This window comes from Lactuca sativa, chromosome 8 (genome assembly GCF_002870075.4).
Source record: "Lactuca sativa cultivar Salinas chromosome 8, Lsat_Salinas_v11, whole genome shotgun sequence".
NCBI classification, from domain to species: Eukaryota; Viridiplantae; Streptophyta; class Magnoliopsida; order Asterales; family Asteraceae; genus Lactuca; species Lactuca sativa.
Window position 1 is genome coordinate 153560631 of NC_056630.2, and position 17986 is coordinate 153578616.

Here is a 17986-nt window from a genome sequence, read left to right on the forward strand (position 1 = left end):
TATCTTTTTGAAAGATACATGAAAAAACTTAAAAATTATGTCAGAAACAAAGCCAAGCCAGAAGACTCAATAGCAGAGGGTTATTTGCAGACGAAGCTTTGACATTCTGCTCTATGTATCTTGAGGGTATGCAAACGAAATTCAATCGGGTTGATAGAAATGAGGATCCTGGCCTTCCAAAAAGGCAATTTAATGTGTTCTCATCACAATGTCGACCGATGTCCACTAAGAAGCTCGCCAAACTTTGTAAAGATGCTAAAAAAATCATTGCATTGTTTTGTACTAAACAACTGCGATGAGGATGAGCTGAAAGGCTACATATCGTAAGTTTTGTGATCTATTAACTACTTTTCTGATAGTGCTATCATATCTTCAAACTATTCTAATTGTTTTGTCTCACATCCAACGGATTCAAATCAGAATCGCCTGAAAGTGATTTGAAAACAGAATTTCCTCCATGGTTCAAAAGAAAGGTAAATACCTTATATTCTAATTTATAATATAAAACTAATTTATATTATTACTTAAATGTACAATATTATATTTCGTTATAGATTTATCGCCTCGAAAGAGAATCACCTTCGGACTGTACTAATGAATTAAAGGCGTTGGCACATGGTCCGTTAGATACAACTTCTTACACCGCCTCCATAGTAAATGGTGTTCGATTTGTTGTGCTTAGCCGTGATCTCCAACGTACTACTCAAAATAGTGGCATTCTTACATTAGGAGTAGACGGTACACCATTCTACGGTCAACTGGAGGACATCATAGAGTTGCACTATTTACATGGTTATTCAGTTGTACTCTTTCGTGGTAAATGGTTCAATGCGTCATTAGGTAATGGACGTTTAATTAGTAAAAAGAATATGGTTGTTATCGATACCAGACACGAATGGTATGTCGGTAAAACATGATATGACGATCAACAATACATCTTAGCCACTCAAGCTAAACAAGTGTTTTATCTCCAAGATCCTACTCGAAATAATAACTGGAGAGTTGTGGAAGATGTTCATCATCGAAAACTTTGGGATCATCCAAGTATCGGTGTTAATGAGATAGATGTGATGAATGACACTTGATCAAATGATTTTCCCTTGGCTGTCAATTTAGGTGATGATGATGATACATACTCCGTTGACGGTGATGATATGTACTTTTTAGATAATGATGACAATGGTGAATCAAGTGTGGCTCCTACTATAAACGATGACATTTTTTTTTAATGATGACGATGATGGTGGTGATAAGTACTCTTCAGATAGTGATAAAGATTTCATAAATGATGACGATTTATTAATGATGATATTGTACATGTATATTGTTCTAGTGATGATTCTAATTGATGGTATGTTACGGTTGTTATACATTTTGATTGCTTAAAATTGTTTATTAGTTTTTTTAAGTATGTTTAATATATTTTCTAATATTTGTTAAACAGATGGCTACACATGTTGCGGGAGGGCATGGAGGAGACGGCGGGGAACGACCTCCACATAAGCATGCAAGCAAGATACCGGCGGGTTGCCAATTTTGTAAGTTACATGAAATTCATAAATATATTGGATATATTTTTAAAGTTTTAAATTTCTAAATTTTTTAGTTGTATGTGTCAATGTAGCAAACCTGATGTGTCGACGTGGAAAAGGAAGATGCTTAAATATGCGAAAAAAGTTCAAGCACAGCGGCCAACCTTTACCTGTGGATATTGATATCAGAGGGGGGACCTATAGATTCATAAATACAAATGGCAAACGTTGACAAGGTTTATCTCAAACTTTGTGGCAGATCATGTACCACTCCATTATAGGACTTGGAGACGTGTTCCTTTCCATTACTATGAAGCTATGTATTCTGAGATTGAAGTAAGTACAAAATACATTTTATATGTGAAAAATTTATACTTTTTAAATATTTTTTTACTAATTAAATTTGTTTGTTTATTGCAAACATATTTTAATCTTGATATGTATCAGGGTACAAATCTGTGGGAAGCCGTTCGAGCGAATGTACAAAGCGACTGTCAAAGAGCTTATAAAGAGCACAATCATGAAGTGAAAAATTATTTTGATAGTGTTGGTGGGTATAATGATGTTGAAGGTGCTAGACAATGTCCACCGGATGATATGTAAGACAAAGCTTGGGATAATATGATTGATCTTCTTTTTTTGGATGAGGGTTATAGGAAGCAGTGCAAAGAATGTAAAGAAAGCAGGTCCAAACTTCAAATTACGAGTTCTCATGGAAATAGAACATATGCAGACAGACGACGTGAGGAGGTAATTAAATTTATTTGTATTTTATAATTTTTTTTAACACTTATATAAATATATTAATTGTTTTTGGCTTATTATAGACAGAAAAAGGAGAAGACCGGCAACATATCGAGGGTTGGAGACAGATGCAATTTAAAGAAAGTCGGGGTTGGTGTACACCGCAAGTAGAAGTAGTTTGGGTAAGTAATAAACGAAGTTAGTAAGTTGTTTGATAAATATGTTATTATTATTATAGTTAGTTTAAGGTATATTATTATTATTTTAGTGTATAAATTTAGTTATTTTTTTAATTACTGTATTTTTATTGTTTTTTTTATTTTAGGAAAACATTCAACGAGAGAAGATGTTGATGCAGTCAGAGCTTCGGGAGAACGAAAAGCTAAATGAAGAACAATGTCTCGCTCGTGCCCTTGGTGAGAGACGTGAGCATATACGCGGAATTGGAAGGAAACAAAACATCAACAATAATTTATTTCCAAATGAGCATGACAAACGTTCCAAAGCTTCCACATCCCAATCTTCAGATAATCCCCAAGTTGCTGTATTATCCCAACAAATTCAAATCATGCAACAACAAATGCTACAAATGAACCAAATGTTTAATAACACTTTCGCGTCCATCATTCCAAACTTCCAACCACAACCAATGCCACAATTCCAGTTTAATCCCAATATGTTTTCACAAAATAACCCCGAAACATCCAATGAACACAAAGATGATGATGATGATGATGATGTTGGTGATGGTGGTGGTGATGATGATGATGAGGAGGAAGAGGAGAACTAGAAAAATAGTGACAACAATGTTTGTTAAAAACTTGCTTTTTTGGTTATGTAGTATAATATGAATGATATGGTATGTAGTAGAATTTGAATGGTATGTTAGGTTTATTAAGTGTTTTTGGATTTTAATGATATGTTATGTTATGTTATATTTATATTATTCTACAAATATCTATTTTGGATTTGTTTTAAGAAACAGATTTGGTATATATAAAAAAAGTTGTGAAAAAAAAACAGGCTATATCGACGACATGTCGTCGGTACAGCTTCATAACGGAAAAAACGGTTTTCATCTTTCCAGACGACATATCGTCGGTATTACATACACTTTTCCCGACGACAAGTCGTCGGTATAGCTCCCGAATAAAATTTTTTCTTATTTCCTCGAAAATCAATCTCGACGATCCTTTTCCGATGACTTGTCGTCTAGATTAGTTACTCAATACCGAAGACTCCTGTCCCGACAACATTTTCGACTTTTATTGACGGATCTGTACAGACGACTTTTTATAGATGACATGTCGGTGGTATAAGCTTTACCGACGACAAGTCGTCAGTACATGGTTCTTAATTGTCGTATGTATAGGCCTCGATCCTTGTAGTGGACAAATTTATAAATAAAGATTTATTACAATAATAGTCGCTGAAGTTGTTTATATATATATGAAAAAAATCATAATATATTCTTATATTTTTTTGCCAAATTTTGTAAAACATTATTTAATACAGTATCGTCAATTTCTCGAGAAAATATTTATGGTACGTTTTTAATGGATTTAATTGAAAAATCAAAGTTTATTTTCATCAATTTATGTATCAAATTCTTTGATACTAATTATAATGTTTAGTTATAACTTTGCAACCAAAGTTGTTGGTTTTATCAAATATATACGTTAATTTATACCATTTTTATTTTTATTTTTTATACAATAATACATAAAAGTTGATCTAGATTCGTTAATTATTTATAACAAAGTCATAAAAATATTAAAAAAATCATTTTGAAGTTTAAAAAAATCAATTTATTTAGATTTCAGTTTATTTTAGTAGCCCGCAGATATTAAAAAACAAACAGTCTTCTTTTTTCAGACTGCAGATGTTTGGTCCACCTCTTCTACTGCATAGGTGTATAGATGTGGTCCGCAGACAGCTGACATTTTGTCTCAGAAAAAACAAACAGTACCTTAATATAATAATTCACTTCTTGGTCCACGAATAATGATGTCAGTAAAGGTATAGTTCACATTTATATACGAACACTGAACTCGATGAGGTGCGCAAAGACACGACTAATTTCACAACCTTTATTCACCGGTGATATTGTTTTTGACAATTGTTTTTTTTTGATAGATTTGGAACAGTACTTTGTATTTGACAGGGATGGTCCTGACTTATATTAGGCCCTGTGCAAACACGAAAAAATGTCTTTTAAAAATAAGTTTGAAAGATAAAATAAAATATTATATACAATGTTATATAAGTATATTAAAAGGCCTCTTAGTTAAAAAAATAAAATAAAAATAGTATATAAAATGTTATATAAGTATATTAAACAGCCTATTAAAAATAAATTAAAAAAATAAAATAAAAATATTATATAAGTATATTAAAGTAGAACGCAACAAATTAAAATTCAAAGGAAAGACTTTAGAGGAATCGAACAGATGCTAGCCAACAGTTTACAAGCCAAAGCACACTTACCATCGCAACTAAAGTAATACATGTGCCACACAAATGTTCCTGCTTTTATATATATATATATATATATATATATATATATATATATATATATATATATATATATATATATATATATATATATATATATATATATATATATATATATATTATCATAAAAAGCAATCAGAGAATTAAAAAAGCGCTTAAAAAGAATCTAACCAGGGTTTATAGTTTACTAGACAAATTTTTGCGCGTTGTGCGGCGCAGGTTAAAAATATATTATTAGAATATAGTTTTCAGACACCTTTTAGTTAATTCGATTTATCAATTTAGGTTCTTTTATTATTATTATATTTAATGTTTTCCTTTTAACTATGTTAAAAAAATATTATTGAATTTTTTTTAAACATTATTTGATATTTTATTTTAGGTTTTAAATTTTACACTAAATTTTTAAGCATATTTGATATATAAACTAATGTTATTTATTTAACTATATATTGAAGTTAACAAATTAAGTATATCATATTGATAAGTCAAAAATTCTTTCATTTATGATAATGTTTACAACTAAAAGCATATTTAAGTTAATAAATTAAATATATTGTATGAAAATATGAAAAGTTGGAAGTTTCAAATGAATGTGGTGAAAGAAAAAATGTGTCATTTATAATATAGTATGATAAGTGACACGCATTAGAAAAGCCCTAAACAACTTTTTGGTTTATTATGGCTATCATATTATATATATATATATATATATATATATATATATATATATATATATATATATATATATATATATATAATAACGTTACTAGGTTAATAGGATGATTTTCGAGCCCTATTTTTTCCGGGGCCCTGTATGATTGAACACTTTGAACTCCCTTAGGGCCGACCCTGGTATTTGACATATTATAGTTTGTCAATATATATATATATATATATATATATATATATATATATATATATAGGTAGGTAGGTAGGTTCAAATGTTTTTTACATCTATTGTGTGCTAGAATGCACCAATATGAATTTAGTATTAATTATATGTATATTAAATGCTATCCATACTTATAACTCATTTTTATGTAAACTAATTAAATTCATCATTAATGTCAACAATAATATTATTTCAGGATGAATTCATATCTAGAAGAATGAGAGTGTATTTCAGCAGAATGAGAGTATATTCTAGTAGAATACACTCTCGTTCTTCATATTTCATGCGACTTTATTGTATTTTAAACGAGTGAGTCCTGAAACAAAATACGAACTCATATATAAACAGCTAGATGCGAATTCATTCTGAAAGAATGTTATTGTTGAGATTAATGATGGATTTAATTAGTTTCCATAAAAAAAATTATAATTATGGATATCATTTAATATACATATAATTATGGAAATCATTTAATATCTATATTTATTTAATTAAATAATTATTTAATTTACTAAATTCCTATTGGCGCATTCTAGCACACACAATAAATGTAAGAAACAAAATAACCTAGCTATCAATTGCGCGCTATAGCGGTGCTATAGCGTTTTGCGGAGGTCAAGAACCGCTATTTCCAGTTTAGCGTTTTCATTTCGCGGTACCGCTATTAGCGGCGCTATTCACCGCTATTTACCGCTATTTCAATAACCACTATAGCGGCACTACGAGCGCTATTCCATTTTTGTTCACATTTTTGGCTATTTGGTTACTTTTTTCAAAGAAAAACTAGTCTTAATGATTTCACTACACTTTCATTTTAAAAAGCCCGAACAAATAACATAATTAAAATCATTCAAAGCAACTACGTCTATCGACAACTCTTTTACTCATCTCTTTTTGTACTCACGCCAACTTGAGTTGTCATGGTCACACTCCATTAATGCTTTTTGTAAATCGACCCACGCCTATGAGGCCACGACTTGGGACTTAATTCCTTAAATCAACCACGGCCTACTAATACGATATTGAATCCGTGCAATCCAATTAAACTCGATTTGACACTTTTACACTACCTAGTTTTCATATTAATATAATAGAATATTATGTTAAGTTTTTATATGACTTTTTAGGTTTGATGATATCAATTCTATATAGACTTATAGTATTAATACTCAAATATATAAATTCTATTTAAATATAATATAAAATTATAAATTATATGTAATATTAAAAAACCGCTATATCACCGCTATACCACCGCGATAACCGCGATCTCAAATAGCGGCATGTGACCGCTATTGAAATTTTGACCGCGATAACTGCATATATATATATATATATATATATATATATATATATATATATATATATATATATATATATATATATATATATATATATATATTGTTTTGAATTCTGAGATATTAAACGTATGATTTAGTTTGATTAGTATTTGTAGCATTTAGAAAAAAAAAAATTATACAAACGTAAAATCATAAGTCTCTCAAAAATCATTTTAACTTTTAAGTCATAAAATCTATAAAGAAATAAGAAAAATGTTACAAATTACGACATACAAATAATCAATCATTAATATTTCGCAAATATATGTTGCGTATGTCTGTTGTCAATTCATTTAATGTCTGTCATCTATCATTTATGACCGGACTTTCAATGACAGCTATTTGTCTGTCATCTATGTCTATTACGACAGACATTTTGTCCGCACGAAAAGCCTGTTTTTCTAGTAGTGTATTTCTCTATGTTATATAACCAACAACAACTGATAACTAACTAAGTTTTACTTTCAAAATTATATGGAGAATTGATGTTGATTTTTGGATCCTTTATTCTATTTGCTATTATCTTGCTTTAAAATATTATGAAGTGGACTGATTTTAACAAATAGATTGACTTGGACTGCTTCCAGATTCCTTTTGAATGTTCTGATTGTCAACTTATTATCATATATTTGAAGATCTCAAAATGTTACATTGTTTCCATTATAAGTACACATATGATATTAGTGTATTTTGCACTTAATGCACATTGTATGCTTATGATATAGATGTGCGCGTAACAAGCAACTACCTAGTACCTACAAATATGGTGCACAGCGAACACAGCAAAAGTAGTCTTTGCCTTCTTATACTGTTGTGCATTTTAGACCATGCATTATGTGCACAATACGTTCCATCACAAAACAAAAACCAGAACATAAACATAAATAATGATATATTAATAAGCATGGGGATCATTCTAGATATGGAGTCACCGATTGGGAAGTCCATTCACAGTTGCATTACCATGGCGATATCTGACTTTTATGCTCTTAATCACAGTTACAAAACAAGGATAGTTCTTCACACTAGGGACTCCGAGGGAGATCCAGTAAAAGCTCTTTCAGCTGGTATTATGTTCTCTTGTTTATTTCTTTTCTCTATCATTTTGATATAGGCATATAGTTTATATTAATTTAACTACTTTATTTTTCTTCAAATTAATCTGTTTCTTTTTATTTGTTTGAGCAGTTGATCATCTTCTGAAAAACGCAAAGGTGCAAGCTATCATAGGCCCGGAAACGTATCTTCCGTCAAAGTTATTGTCCTTGTTTGCTGATAAAGCTGAAGTTCCTATATTTTCTTTTGCAAGTTCATCCTCAAGGGAAAACCCATACTTATTCCAAATCAAACAAGACGAATCCATTATGGCCAAAAGCATTGCTGCCCTTGTAAAATCATTCAATTGGAGGAATGTTATCTTTATTCATGAGGACACCGAGGATGGGAGAGAGATCTTACCTTATCTAGCTGAGTCATTGCAGGATAAAAATATCTGTATCAGTTACAGAAGTGCCATTTCTGCCTCAGCCACGCATGATAGCATCACCCAAGAGTTGCGTAAGATCATGACTTTTCACACAACCGTAATTATCTTACATGTGTCACCTTCACTAGCATCTAGCCTTATCTTAAATGCAAAAAGGTTAGAAATGGTTAGTGAAGGATATGCATGGATTTTAACTGAAAAAACAGTTGACCTCTTGCGATCAACAAACTTTACTGTCATTGAGTCATCACAAGGCGCACTAGGTTTTAGGTCGTACGTTCCACCATCGGACAGACTGCATATCTTAACAACAAAATGGCACAATTTCTTTTACGGAAATAATTTCACCTCAATAACAAAAGAAGTGCCTGTGCCTGCGTTATGGGCATACGATACAATTTGGGCACTTGCGGAGTCTGTAGAGAAGGTTGGAGTCCCACATAATGGTTCTATGCTTTTACATGAAGTTCTGAAAATCAGATTTAAGGGTATAACTGGTGATTTTCAGCTCAGTGAAGGAAAAGTATTATCCAATGGATATGAGATTATGAATGCAGTCGACAATGGTGAGAGGAGAGTAGGATATTGGACATTATCAAAAGGAATCAGGAGAGCACACCCACATATTAACATCGACCGTCTATATCCTAGTCTAGGTTCTGAAGCTGTTGTTTGGCCCGGAGGGTCTACAACTGCTCCAAAAGGTTGGGTGTTACGAGCAACTCCCAGTAAAAAGTTAAAATTTGGTGTTCAAAATATAAACAACTTTAAGTACTTTATGGATATAGATCATGATGTTGAGAAAAATGTTACAACTGCCACTGGGTTCTCCGCAGATGTATTCTATACTTGCATTTGTGCGTTGCCATATAAAGTGCCATACACGTTCATTTCATTTGATAACGTCAGTATCGACGATCTTGTGCAGAAGGTGTACAATGAGGTATATGTACATGTATTTGTTTAATTCTTATTGCAAATTAATTTAGCATGAAACATGTAATTTACTTTGTAGTCTATGGCTTTGCTTCTGGACAGGAAATCGATGCAGTAATTGGTGATTCAACAATCTTGGCCAACAGATCTGAGTATGTTGATTTTACAGCGACTTACACAGATTTGGGGGTAGGAACATTAGTAAGAATCAAGAAAAAAGACGTTTGGTTCTTCTTGAAGCCGCTATTGGACATTTATCTATGTCTAGTTGCTATTGGTTCTCTTATCTTCAACGCCTTAGTTGTTTGGGCTATTGAACGTATGAATCCAGATTCCAAAGTTTCACGTGGAACAGTATCCCCGACGTCCTTCCTATTGACCATATTATTTGCTCAAAGTTCAACCTCTATCTCTCTAAGATGCTTTTACTCTCTGAAATAGAATTTAATCAAGGTCTCACAATGATTTGCTTTTGTATTGTAGGAGATAACCTTTCGAGGAATTTGTCAAAATTTATAATGTTCATCTGGTTCATCGTGTTGCTTGTCTTGTTCACGAGCTACGATGCATTTTTGACTTCATTGTTGACAGTAGAGCAATTTGAATCGGCATCAGAGAGAGGAATTGTGGGGTTTCATGGAGGTGATTTTATGAAAGGTGTGACAGTCAACAACCTGCACTTTGAAAATTGGAACCACCGTCCATACTACTCATACGAGGCTTATGCTCATGCTTTATCAAAAGATGGTGAGGCTGATGCCATTGTTGATGAAATTCCATACATCAAGATGTTTCTTAGCAGGTACCCTGGTGATTATGCCTTGGTCTCTTCTCAACCTATCACTTCTGGTTTTGCCTTTGTAAGTACCCCTTCCTCTTCATCACTTTCCACCATTATTATGGTAACAAAGTAATCGGTGGTTTTGTCATCGTAATATATAACACTTTAAAACATTTTTCTTAAGCCATATGCCAAAGATAACTTTACATTTTCCTGAAGCGTGTTGCATATTGTCATATACGTACGCCCATGGTTGACATGTATATTATCCAGATATTCCAAAAAGGTTCACCACTTGTTGAAGACTTGTCAAGAGAAATCGCCAGGATAAGATTAGACGGAACTCTAAGAAGTTTGGAGAACAAGTGGTATGAGAATCAGATACCTCTTCCGTCCAGAAATTCTACAATGCCCGAGCTTTCCTTGACGCTTGATAAACTTGGTGGTCTTTTTATTATTAGTGCAGCCACTTCTACTCTAGCCCTTATAATTTCTTTCTTTTACTTGCTTCATGTCATGGTTACCGAGGGATTTAACTATTTAGCAATCGATGGTTTAGAAGGATTTTGAGGGATTTTTTTTTGTTGGATCGAAGAAAATCTTAAATTGATTGGGCTCTCTACAACATATATTTGTTAGCATGTACATGTATTTTATTGTGTGTGTATTTGTAATTTATGTGGTTCAAAAATATACACTCGCAGTGTATTTTAGGTATTTCACTCGTCATTATCTAAATGTTTGGAAAAATATGCGTAGATAGCTATTATGGTAGGAAATTGTAAGTGTGATGGTGTTTATTAGTACAGAACCAAGTTTGTTGTTATTATTTGTAAGTAATTAAAAGTACAATGTTATTATACGTAAAGAAATGAATTAACATTGTCCATTCAGGTCAGGAACTCCTGCAGTTCCTGCAATAGAGTCCAGTCCATTGCATCACCCTCACCTTTGATTCGGTCAATAGAGAGGAGGGTTCTTCAAATGCCCAACTCGATTTGGACTTAATTCTGCAGCAGAGGAAATAGAAAGGGAGTTGTCCTCTTTTTTTTCTTCCTTTGGAAATAGGGGATTGACCTCAAGTGTACTCCAAAATACTAAGATTAAGCTACAATTGGATGTCGCGTCCCCCGCGAAGATCTTATTGCAGGTAAGAACTAAAGTTCTTTGCCTATATCGTTAAAATAGTAACGTCTATTGCTACTCAATCATATTTTTACAAGTTGAAATCAAATAATTATCATATAAGAATTGTATATATTAACATATTTATATTTAGATTGCTAATTATGGTTTTTTAATATAAAATTATTTTCTTTTTCCATTACCTTTTGTTTAACAATTAAAAATTATAAATCACAAAAAAATAGCTTTTTGTTGAACAATATAAATTAATTGTTACAACTTCGATTTATAATAATTACTTTAAGAGAAATTAAATATTTTCCTACATTTTTCATATCAATCCTCCTACCCATGTTAAATGGTGACAAATATATTAAAATATTATTAATTTCATTTAATGTGACACATGTCAATATTTAACATGGGTAGGCCGGAGAATAGATAAAGATAAAATGTATAAGGATATTTAATTTCTCTTATTTTAAACGTATGTTTGAATACGAACTACGTTCTGTTTAAGTTATGAGTTCTACAACATTAACAATTAAGAAAGAAAATGATGAGAGGAGTTAAGCAAGAGGATGATGAAAGGAATCAATGCTTATTAGAATTCTAGTTTATACTTAATTACTATATGATCTTGAGAAAAATTCATACACAAATATAAATATTTTGTAAATTTGATTAATCTCTTCTTTTATAATGCCACTAAAAAAGTACTAATATATTTGTATTGTTATATAGTTTTATACCTTTTTACTCATTTATATATAGTATAAGGGCTCTTATGTAATATGTTTCACTATATATTAATATCATTAGATGCAACTCTAATTAATGGGATTTTCACATTATTTATCATGGTATTAGAGCAATTTAAAATTTTTCTCGGTTTGAGGAAGCCAATGCGGGATCAAATAACCATTAGATGATTGTTTGAGGAGGAAGAAGTGGTAGGAATCACGATAGAGGGATCGAAAGTGGATGGAGGAGTTGGAGAGGTAGGTGTGGGGTTAGTGTTATCCGAGGAGGTAGGAACCGAGATAGTAGGGGTAGAAGGGTGAGAGTTTAATGACTGTTATAGAGGAGATGATTCATATTTCGGAATGAACTAGTCATATGTGTCATGAGATGGATAGGCATGGAAGTTAGAATAAAGAAAATGGGATTCATCGAAAGTGACATGACGGGAGAGGATGACCTTTCGTGTGATGAGGTCAAGACATTGATAGTCGCGATGGTCAATAGATAGCCCTAGATAAACACAAGCCAATGATCGAGGTGAGAGTTTGTGATGAGTAATGGAGGAGAGATTCGGGTAGCAGAGGCACCCAAAGACGTGGAGATAGCCAAAGACAGAAAAAGGGCAAAAAGAAATTCAAACATAGTTTGAAGATTGAGAATAGTTGTGGGTAAAAGATTAAATGTGTGAGAAGCAGAAAGAAGGGCCTTCGCCCAATATTAAGGAGGGAGGCTTGTATACGGGATACACATATTATTTTGTTTATGGTTCTGTAACACTTGGTTAAGGTATTATTCAATTTTCAGCATTTTAGGGTTTGGACTGGAACTTGACGAGTTGGGGAGCTCTAACTCGTCGTGTAGGAATATATTTGGACGTGCAAATTAAGCACCCAACTCAACGAGTTGGGGAGCCTCAACTCGACAAGTTGATGCTAGGGATGAAAACCCTAATTTTCAGGCATTGCACCCTATATAAAGAACATTAACCCCCTTGGTTGGCCTCTTTACCAGCCTCCTTGCCCAGACAAAACCCTAGAATTACCTCCCCCTCTTGTTCATTGAGTTTTGTGAGTGTTTGAGGGATCATTTGAGATATTTGAAGGAGGTTTTGAAGAGAGAAGTATCAAGCTTGGAGGAGTGAACTTGGATCCAGAAACTCTACATCAAGGGCTACATCTTTGAGGTATAAAGTCATAACCTTGACATGTAGCTTATTAGATCTCATCTTTTGTAGTTTATGGCTTGGTTTTGGGACTTTGGCTTGGATGTCCAAAGAAAAGAGGTTTCCAAAGGTTGAGGGTGTAGATCTGGCCTCTATAAGACCTTTAGAGGATTAAAGTTGCAAAATCTAATAGCCTCTATGTCCCATTCATGCAATATGTCCATTATGAAGCCAAATATGAACCTTAGAGGGTGTTTCTAGCATGCATGTACGTAAAATTGGAAACTTTACGTAATTGAACCACCTTAGGACCTCAGATCTGTAATATGAAACGTTGAAGCAAGAGTTTGAGGCTTAATGGGTTAAGACCCTCCTCAAAGGAACTAGGGTTTAGGTCTAAAGCTTATTAGATGATCTTTGGGGGTAAAGTTGGAAACTTTACCCTTCTAGACGTCTCTATGGTTAGGGATCTGAAGTTTGTAACCTTTGGATTCGAGAAAAAGGGCTTAATGCATTAAGTGAGTTGACAGACTGAAGAATTCGACGAGTTCACAAGGGAACTCGACGAGTTGGGTTGGAGTTACCACGATTCTGTTGGAAAACGGATGAACTCGACGAGTTGGATCGCAACATCGCGATTCTGGCTTTGGGATGGACTCGACGAGTTACAGGGATAACTCGACGAGTCATGTTAACTCAGAGCATTGACTTTGACCTTGACCAGGGTTGACTTTTAAGGGGTTTGAAGGGTTGAGTTATATCTAAGGGATTGTTTATGATTAGGGAGGTGTCAGAGTGGGTACTCGGAGTTTAGACCTACTCGGCTACAATTTTCCCATTTGAGGTGAGTCTCCTCACCATACCAATTGGGTCGAAGGCACCAAGGCTGACCCATTATGTGTTATGTGGAATGCTAGTTGATTACGTGATATGTGATATGCTAGTTGTCCTTGTGATACTCGCATGGAAGACCCCGGGGGGTTCCCGTGGCAGCAGACTAAGACCATGCAGGGGTTTCCATGGCATTTGGTGTAAGACCTTGGAGGGTTTCCATGACATCCTAGTAAGTTTGCATGTTTAGCTTATATGACATTTTTGTGGTTAGTTAAGACCATGTGGGGGTTCCCATGGTAGGTAGTGAAGACCATGTAGGGGTTTCAATGGCAGTTAGTGAAGACCATGTGGGGGTTCCCATAGCAGGTAGTTAAGACCACGTGGGGTTCCCATGTCAGTGAGTTAAGACCACGTGGGGGTTCGAGTGGCACCCGATGTAAGACCTTGGAGGGTTTCCATGGCACCATTATATGTTTATATGCATGGCTTATGTAGCTTATATGGTTTATGTGATTATGTGGATTGTGTGGGGTATGTTATGGGGAACTCACTAAGCATTAACTTATAGTTTGTTAGTTGTTTCAAGTACTTCAGGATTTAAGGGCAAGAGCCCGGCGTGATGGCGCGACATGCACTCTCTGGCGTTTTATTGGGGACAATATGATATTATGAATAAATTGTTTGATGTTATGGATTTTGAAAACAAATGTGATTGGAATTTTATGTTTTATGGAAATGATTTCGTTACTTAAAAATGAAAATATTTATTGGAAATTTGGGTTGTTACATGTTCGAATTATGCATTTAACTTTACATTTTGTTGTGACGTATGACATAAGAAGTGAATTTTTATGCCATTATCTTTGAAAAAAAATCAAGTACAAGTTAAAATCAAGTACATGTTTGTTATTAAATTGTCTACCATTGCTACTTTGAAAAAGCTAAATGTCAATTTTAAATTGATCAACCACATAGACACAAAAAGATTTGAAAGTAGAAAAGACATCAGATTTTGCACATCAGGAAAAAACACATAAAAATGACAAAAATCATCTAAGAAAAGAATGTAATTTTTAAAACCACTAAGACTTGTGACATGAGAGGTCCATAAATCAGAATAATTAATTTAAACACATGACTGGTTTTGATTGTAGACGAAGAAAAAGGTAAACGACGATGTTTTCAAAATTGACAAGCATTTCATAAAGATGCATTTTTATTAGGATAAGAAATAAAATTGCGCGACTGAAGAAAGTGAAAAATAGTGGTACTCGGATAACCAAGTCTTCAATGCTAAGTGTCATGAGAAACAAAAACAAGGGAAAAGGGGGAGTTACATCGAGCAGACATAAGGAGGGCATGATAAAGATCCGAGTGTGTGCTGGTGCATCGTTGAAGAGGAATATCTATGCATGTTGTTACATGTTTGTGTGATGGTACTTTGGGTGAACTCACTAAGCTTTGGCTTACAGTCCAGTTTATTGTTTCAGGCACTACCGATTATCGTGACCAGGAAAAGGCATGATCGTACACATCCTTCGATGACATGTTTTTGGATATTTATTATACACTGATCTTGGGATATTTGTATTTGATACTCGGTCTTGATATGTGTTTTGTTTGAAAACATTGATTTCTCTTAATTTTAAATGAAAAAAAAAATTATCGTGATTTTGGGAATGTTACAATCTTTTTTCTCTTTATTTTTCTTTATGTTACATAATATTTATGTAACACCATAATACAATTGTACCATCAATTGAGCAATACATTTCAAATTCCAACAAGTTTAATAAGTACTTATTTCATTAAGCACAACATACAAGCCATGTATTCATACTTTACAAGGCTCTATAACCCACCTATTATATTAGGAATCAATAGTTTCCAACTTGATTTAACTCCCTCTTTGGTTCTCCTTCTCTTTTCGTTGTTCCAAAGTCTATCAAAATTTCACATTAAGCTCTCTTTAGAACATATCTTAATCCCATAAGAGCTAAATAACACTCAAAATTCAACATAATCACTCTTTGACTATGTTAACACGCTGTCGCGCACGTATTAAACAAATAAATTTATCACTACTAGTTGCACAAAAAATATAGCACAGGGAAGCAGGGTCAAATCCTCAGGGACACAACCTAACAGTCAATGCCTTTTTGCATCAGGCATAATCTAGTCAAGACAAAAATTATAAAAGGGGTTTTTTTTATTAAACTAAAAACTAAAAATGTAGTGACATTAAATTAAACAAAAATCAATATAAAAAACTATTTCAGTTCTGCTACAACTTTCCTAATTATGCAACTGATCCATATCCGATTATTCGGAATGTGTTCTATCTAAGCTGGTACTGAGAAAAACTAACAAGCTCTAGTTTAATCTCTTTTACCTTATTTAGTTAACCAAAACAAGCTCTTCAATTAACCTTAACTTTTTACTGTCTAATCAAACAAGCTCTTAATTAAGATAAGAAAAGTTGCATTATAATCTATGTAAAATTCCCAGCAATATCTAATACTTTTCATATGCTCAGAAGCGTAAAGATATGATTTTTACAGTTTATAATAAAGTCAAATCCCAATCACGGAACCGATTTATTACTTGTTACTTATTACCAGTTGATAAGAACAATTACGTATTCTATAACTAATTAACCGGAATGATAAAACCCTAGCTAGGTGATCAGACTAACAAGAATCAAAATCAAACATTTATTAAGAACAAAATTGAAGAATCTAGATTGAAGCACAATTCAAAAACCAGATCTAATGATCAATTACATAAAAAGTACTTGTCTTTGCAGAACTAAAAACTAGGGTTTTAGCCATACATGGCTAAAATCTGATAAAAACAAATGAAAAGAGACATCAAACAACTAATCTTACTAATCTACTTAAAGGAGATGATCCACAGTCTTCAGATCTTCAGAAATTGTTGAAATCGGAGAAGAAACGCCTCCAAAATTGTATTTTCATCATCTGGTACCTCTGGAATCGCCAACTTAGGTTACTGGAATGATATCAGGGTCTATATATACGTCCAGCAGCAAAAACAACGCGCATGCGATAGCATGTATACAACCTGCGATTGCATGTATTACCGAAAATGCATCACGAGCCTTGTAGATGAAGTACAATAACAATTCGAGAAATTTTAGCCAAACTATGATCGCATGGGCACAACCTGCGATCGCATGTTTTGAATTATCACCCACGGATGATTTTTTGGCACAAAAAAAACCTCGAAGACAAGTTGCGACCAAAATTGCGATCGCATAAAGACTCCATGCGATCACATGGACCATATTTGCGATCGCATTTTGTGCCTAAGATGTCCGAAATTTCGTCTACTTTTCAGATCATCTTGAATCGCGACAATCAGAGTTATGGTTCATGAGATATGGTCAAAATAATGACAGGGGGTCAAAGCTGCCAGCAACATCCTTTAACTTTAGATTACAGATTCTATTTTCGTGTGATCAATACGATGGAATGTTTCTTGACCAAAGCATCTTGCAAACATTCCTCATAATCCATCATAAGTCCCAAGCTCCATTTTAAGCTCCAAACATGCATCCAACTGCTTCCAAAGCACTGTTCCACTTGAACTATCTGAAATTGACATAAAAACATGAGCAGTACGGGAATTCTAACGAAATACATGAGCTGAACATTATTTAAATAAATGACATGCAAATGTAGAAAATATGATGCTAAAATAATAATAAAAACTACCCTATAAGATGCAAAAATGACATCTAACAGACTAATATATCAATTTGAAAAACTTCTATAAAGGAACTATTTAAATTTCATGAATTAAGTTCCTCTATGACTTAATTCATCAAGTTCTTAGTTTAACTTCTTGAACCTATCATCTTCCCCCATTAG

At 33.2% G+C, this 17986-nt stretch overlaps 1 protein-coding gene across 1 annotated transcript; it reads left to right on the top strand.

The window, feature by feature from the left end:
- The first annotated feature begins 7788 nt into the window (after positions 1 to 7788).
- Positions 7789 to 10798, top strand: LOC111900124 (glutamate receptor 1.4). The gene is made up of 5 exons (XM_042897313.1): positions 7789 to 8092; positions 8214 to 9454; positions 9550 to 9844; positions 9931 to 10307; positions 10502 to 10798. The coding sequence occupies exons 1-5, from the start codon at positions 7789 to 7791 to the stop codon at positions 10796 to 10798; spliced, it is 2514 nt and encodes an 837-aa protein (XP_042753247.1).
- The last annotated feature ends 7188 nt before the right edge of the window (positions 10799 to 17986 follow it).

Bases quoted from the DNA above. Each gene is read 5' to 3' on its own strand.
- LOC111900124 (XM_042897313.1), top strand. From the start codon at position 7,789: ATGGTGCACAGCGAACACAGCAAAAGTAGTCTTTGCCTTCTTATACTG. The intron at 9,455-9,549 runs GTATATGTACAT...GCTTCTGGACAG, and splicing joins TGCAGAAGGTGTACAATGAG to GAAATCGATGCAGTAATTGG. The intron at 9,845-9,930 runs GTTCAACCTCTA...TTTGTATTGTAG, and splicing joins GACCATATTATTTGCTCAAA to GAGATAACCTTTCGAGGAAT.